General features: G+C 37.5%; 1 protein-coding gene across 1 annotated transcript; it reads right to left on the reverse strand.

The window, feature by feature from the left end:
* Positions 1–1,283: 1,283 nt before the first annotated feature.
* LOC306989301 (zinc finger BED domain-containing protein 4) lies at positions 1,284–4,360 on the reverse strand. Its single transcript, XM_079594861.1, has 4 exons — positions 4,274–4,360; positions 3,962–4,005; positions 3,777–3,869; positions 1,284–2,854 (listed from the first exon to the last, which is right to left on the reverse strand). Exons 1-4 carry the CDS (start codon positions 4,279–4,281, stop codon positions 1,455–1,457), a joined length of 1,545 nt encoding a protein of 514 aa, XP_079450987.1. The 5' UTR covers positions 4,282–4,360; the 3' UTR covers positions 1,284–1,454.
* Between the last annotated feature and the right edge of the window lie 1,907 nt (positions 4,361–6,267).

Genomic DNA, 6,267 nt, shown 5'->3' on the forward strand with positions numbered 1-6,267 from the left:
AATACCTGAGCAAGTTTGTTCATGTTGTGGCAGATTTGCATGCTTAATAGTCATCCTCAGGCTAAAACTACTGTATCGCAGCTTTTCCAGTGTTGACTCGGGGAACTCTATCACTGCGCGCTGTTTCTGCTGACGAAACTGATCTGACAGATTCAATTCAATAGTCCATTATTATATTTCAAAAAGTAAATTCTTCTCAATATGGGGTGGACCAATTAAAATGGAGATACACCTCTACAAGTGTGAAACATGGACTGAACCTCTCTACCAGGACTAGATGTGTAATTAATTTAGTACTCGAACTCTTCCTTACTGAAATGAACACATGATCAGATTTTAGGATTTGCATGGAAATGCATTGGAGGGAGTGGATTCAAGATGAACATGAGCTATAAGGTAGCCTAAGCACACTAACTTGACGTCAAATATGTTGATAGATTGTTTGCCTGAAAACTATTATAATATAATATTATAGAATGTGGAACTATTCTGATATAAGCAAACGCTATAATGAATCTATGCTTCCGTATAGATGTGTTCCTACTGCCATCTTGTGGTCAACCCTCATTCTAGAAGTACACTGACTGGCTTATCAATAGCTAATATTTTGAAATATAATCTTATTGTCCTTTAAGAAAAAAAAAAACCATTGCATTTTGTTTATTTTTAATGTAACTGGTTTTTTTTTTTTGGTTTTTTTTTCATGCTGGTGTATTTACAGTGTGTAAAATATATTACAATAGTTGCCCTTTCTCGACTACCTAAAAACTGGATTATAAGGAGTAGTATTGTACATTTGTTTCACTCTTGTATATAATCACTGATTATTAAAACGTCTAAGTCTGGGGTGTCCAAACTCAGTCCCGGGGCCTGTTTCATAAAACAATTATTTCAGTTAGTCTGACTCACTGTCAAATGATTTGGTTTCATAAAGCTAATTTAACATAGCTCAAGCTCAATCACTCAGGAAACTTATGCTGAGATACTAACCTGGTCCAGGGCAGGCTAACTGTCCGGCTAAACACAGTTCCTCTAACACTGACCGACAGGAACACATTGATAATACCACTTACTCTCTCCCACCATTATTTGACTTTATTACCAGTCCAAAAATAATACAGTATACAGAAAATCAATATAAATATGGCTACAATGATAAATGATACAAAATAGACCTATAAATGTGTTCAATAGTATTGTATATGAAATATTTTATATATATATATTTATTAATTTATTTTACATAAACAATTGATATACAATATAATTGAACACGTGTAGGTTTTTACATTTATAAGAATAAATGTTAACTGGTAAGATGAATCTGAGTTTAGTAATTGGCCTACAGAAATATTATTGGTATTATTTTTTTATAATGATACCAACATATCAGTTAATGTTTCCAAAATGTTCATCTTTAATGACTAACAGGCTATGATTATTTTGCCCTCCATTTAAATAGTGAGAAGGGAACGGTTGCCATTTAGAAACAGCATCATGTTCAGATGTTCCGGATCCAAGTTGCTTCTTCGACTGGCCACGAGTCTGGCCTTCTCCGTGTCAAAGGCAATGTCAGCCGGCACCACGGTGGACACAACAGCCAGGTATTTGCGTGCAACTTCACTCAGATACCAGTCTTCATCTTTTGGGAATTTCCAGAATGCAAGAGGATCCCAATCTATCTGCAACATTTCCTTTTCCAAGTATCTCCTCAAAACTTTATTTAAATTATCTGCCTGTCTAACGCTCCCCCCTTGACTTTCTTCAGCCAGGTATTTCATTTCGCCAATGATCGTCTTCTTAATGTGTGCAGAAGCACCCTCCTCAGAGAGAGCCATGTCTCGGTATCTCAGGTCAAGTGTGGTGCTCAATGTCAGCCAATCATTTTCTTTGGCTTTACTGAAGTGATGATTAAATTGTTGTGCTAATTCCTTCGCAAACTCATTCCCTCCACGTTGCAACTCCAGGAGTTTCTTCCTAATGTCCTCCACCTGTGGTATAATGTTAGACAGGGAGAGATATCGCTCTACAGGTGATATGACGTACTTGAATGCCTGGAGGCATGATGTTGTTTTTATTATGTTTTTAAGTTCATGCTCACTTAACAACAAGTCCCAATTAAACTCAAGAAGCACTTCACGTACAGCTCGATACTGCTCTGAGATTCTTTCTAGCATGTTCAGCGTAGAAAGCCATTTATCACCCTTGGACTCTACCAGATTATGTTGTGGCAACCTCATTTTTATTTGTGCTTTCTTGAGTTGACCTTGTGCTTCTACATGAGAAAAATACTCTGATATTTCACAGCATTTTTGCACCAGTTCTTTCCAGTCAGAAGATGCCTCAAGTGTCTTCTTGAAGACCACATCCAGCGTGTTGGCGAAACAGGGAATGAGATCCCATCCTGCCTTTTTGACGTCTCTCTTCATCCCATCTACATTTGTCACCACCACTTTAATCTTGCTTCCGAGTCTCCATGTGTCTGCTATTTTCAGAAGTTGTCCAAAAACATGACTGGGTTTATAATCTTCAGGTAAAGGTTTGGTTTCCAAAACATAAGACTGCCGAGTCCACGTGTTATCGATCAGGTGACAGGTAGTCGTCATGTAGGTTTTGTTTGTTGTGGTATTCCACACTTCAGATGACAATGCAACATTATCGACTCTTTCTAAACTTCCTTGCACAATTTGTGTTGCTTTGACAACCAAATCTTGAAGTTCTGAGAGTACAGCATGAGATGTTGGTGGACACTGACTGATAGACTTAAAGAAACGTAAGAAACCAGGCTCCTCAACTATGGTATGTGGATGCAGATCTGAGATAATCATATCCAGTGAGGGCTTCATCTGATCACCTGTAGAAAACAAAGCACATCAACTTATTTTACATATACATTTACTATACATGTTATCCTGGATGAAGATGGAATGGAGATAATATAAATTTTTGAGATGGCTGAATGTTACCTGGTGAGTAACTTTTTAAGATTTTAATGTATTATATATATATATATATATGCTATTTATACAACTATACGTATACTAATGTTAACTAATGCATTAACTAATAAGGCTACCTAATGCATTAACTAATGTTAACGAGCCCTATAGTAAAGTGTTTTTAGTTGCTTTAGCTCACACCATCTTTGCAGGCGATCAAACATTTCGTTTGGCCACTAGATGGAGTCAGCCATTCGCTTCAGCACTGCTGTACCTGAAGCTGTGTAAAAAAAAAAAAAAAAAACTGCACCTGGACTGTGCTCCTCCTTTTACGACAATTTCACACATAGGCCAAGCCTCCACGTGAGGGAGGCGTTTTCACTTTATGGGACGGTTTCTCAGGGTGCGACACCACACAGCTCATGCTACAAGTGTAAATGCTGTAATATGTTAATACGAGTGTAGCCTATGTGACGTGAATCAATCCGGTGTTGAATCCCCCACCCACACACCTTATCCTAAACTACTTGCTGATTTAGGGGTTGTAATCATTTGGCGGGGGTAAGAATTCGGCACAACGGCGTTACCCTTGCTTGAGGGTGTGTTGAAAAGTAGCTAGTTTGACCAGGAATGACGTTCAAGAAGACTGGATCTACAATGAACTGTCTGGCAAAGTAATGCAAATACACTTACATAAAATGAGATTTGTAGAGAGCACGTCCATATCGAAACAACGTCAAATTGCGGATTTAAGGTCCCCCATATTTGTAACATAGTGTATCATATGATCATATGATCGAGAGCAATTTTGTTTTCAATTGTATGACCCTCACTCACCTCTTTTTCCTCCATGATTATGGGGACTGTATCTTCGACCTTGCCTGGTCCTCCCATTATACGGACTGTATCTTTGACCCCGTCTGGTCCTTCCTGTAAATATAGTTCAATTATTTGATGTCCTTCAAACTGAATAGTTTTTTTCCCCCCCCTGTAATTTGTTACATGAACTCAAAAACACTCACCCATAGGTGCAGACCGCTGCATATTCAACAAGCAGTTTGTAGCCCTATTCGTGTAAAAAATAAAACAGTCCAACAAGAAACTTCTCAAAATACCAAGAGCGACTATCAATGCCGTCCCGTTATGGAACCAAATGCAAAAACACCTACATACTTGGATTTAATATAGGCTAGCTCTAGGCTACGTCATCTGCCTCGCCTTTATTCGCCTTCAGTTTCGGTTGCGTTTCTGAGTAAAGTGAAACTTAAGCCTACATCTATTCAAAAATATTCTGCAGGATCAATGAAAGATTAGAGAAATCAAGGTTTCTTTACCTGAACATTTTAGGTTTTAGTGAAGCTGCTTTGAAACAGTTTGTCAAGTCAAAATCTCTTGACAGTTAAACTTGAATGTTGAGCTGAATATAATAAAAAATATCGGCTAATAATGAACAAAACAATTAATTAAGTTTTATTAATCATTAGTAAGCGTAAGAAAGCCATGTCACTTAAACAAATATTTAGTATTTTCTGGCACCTTCCCACTCTCTAAACGGCTCCATAATTCTGCCAAATGTGACATTTGATTCTTAAAAGTGCATTCAAATATGTTTTACTTAGCCTATATTTAGCCATTTCTTCAATATTTTCAGTATCAAATCCTTTGCTTATCCTTTCGCAGAAAGAAAAGAACACACTTGCCGAAGTTAGGTCTATTTTTGTCAATTTCTCTGGATAATTTAGGAGCCATTTATGGAGCTCAAAGAATCACTGATAAAGAGACGTTCAGCTATAGTTTAGCTTTCATTTCTGTCCAGACGAGCAGTTCATTTGTTTAAGTTCGTTTGAATATGCAGTTGTGTAACCTGCCACCTGACTGAGAAGAAAGTCTTTGTGGTAAACCAAATGATGTTGATCTTTGATCCGATCATGAAGGCTTTACGATACGCTGATTCCATCAAAACAATCCTATTTTATTAGAGGATGTCAGACCTATCCACTTGCACATGTAACACCCACACGGTGAAGGGTGGCCTATAGCCAATTCTGGATAGATTCGCCTGTCTATAGTCTTTACAAAGGCTCACAGATTAGCAGTTTTACTGAAACTGTCCTCTGAACAGTTGCGCTGGTCTCCCAACATGACAAAACAAGCATAGCCTACAACCATAAATCAGTGTTTGTGTACTCGTGCATTTTCTGTAAAGCTGCTTTGAAACTATGTGTATAGTGAAAAGCGCTATACAAATAAATTTGAATTGAATTGTTTGTGCCACAATACACACAAGGACGTTTCTCTGTCACATCATTGATTTAATGACCAGCAGGGGGCGCCAACGATTTTTGATATGCCTTAAGACAACCCATGTGCAAATTCATAAGTCAACACCGTTGCTGAGTTCTCCTTTAAACTGCAGAGAACCAGAGACAGTCTCAAAAAAGCGGTTTAAAATCGCTGGTGTTTCTGACGTCACAAACTACCTTTTAACCAATCATGACAACGTGCCGGCGGGCTTTAGCATATCATCATTACTACTGTGAAGCAGTGGAGCTGCAAGAAGAGCAAGGTTATGCCGGAATATCTGTTGATTTGAAAAATCGGGTACATATAGCAATAGGCCTAGCGGTAAATTATGCATATGATCGCAATGTTATGATGACTAGCGCCTTTCTCTACTGACATTCGGAGTTATTCAAAGCGTTTCCTAGTAATCTGATTTTAGAAGGGCTGACTGAAGTGGAGAACAATAACATTGTTTGTGTAACATTAGCAACACATTATATCAGCTGTTTGATAAAGTAAGCAAAAGGCTAATCGTATTAATTATCGTTATTTGTCTGACGTTGTAGAGAGCATTACATAAAATGCATTTCCATTCTGATACATTGACTTGAAGCCGAGCCTCCATGTATAATTCACTCTTCCACTTATTTTTCTGAATCAGTTTATGGTTCAAACGGCTAAATTGCTAAATTAAACCAGTATTTCCACTTGCCATTGTGCAGCTTTACTACAGTAAAGTTGGTCTACTGGATCTCTGAGCTGGTTTAAGTGAGTGGAGGTGGGGTTCATTTTTAGGAAATTTGGTTTAGGGTTATGGCCTATTTACCATGCGTATTCTTTTCACGTTGTAAGGTTTTTTTTTTTTCCAAAATCTTAACTTTATTTCCAGCTTTATATAAATTGTATATCTAAATGTTGAAACAGATTTTCAGGGTGGTCTCAGAATTTTGGATCCCACCGTATAATTTGAATTATTGATTTTGTTTAGATATTTTGTTCTAAATTCTCCAGTCTTTTATGGTAAAAATGTTATAGTAAGTTTGAT

Source organism: Phoxinus phoxinus (assembly GCF_949152265.1).
Source record: "Phoxinus phoxinus genome assembly, chromosome: 21".
In the NCBI taxonomy this organism is placed as follows: Eukaryota; Metazoa; Chordata; class Actinopteri; order Cypriniformes; family Leuciscidae; genus Phoxinus; species Phoxinus phoxinus.

What these genes read in the sequence shown, in the direction of transcription:
- LOC306989301 (XM_079594861.1), bottom strand. An exon ending in GCAGCGGTCTGCACCTATGG is followed by an intron (nt 3,870 to 3,961) that starts GTGAGTGTTTTT and finishes CTATATTTACAG; the next exon opens with GAAGGACCAGACGGGGTCAA. An exon ending in TAATCATGGAGGAAAAAGAG is followed by an intron (nt 2,855 to 3,776) that starts GTGAGTGAGGGT and finishes TGTTTTCTACAG; the next exon opens with GTGATCAGATGAAGCCCTCA.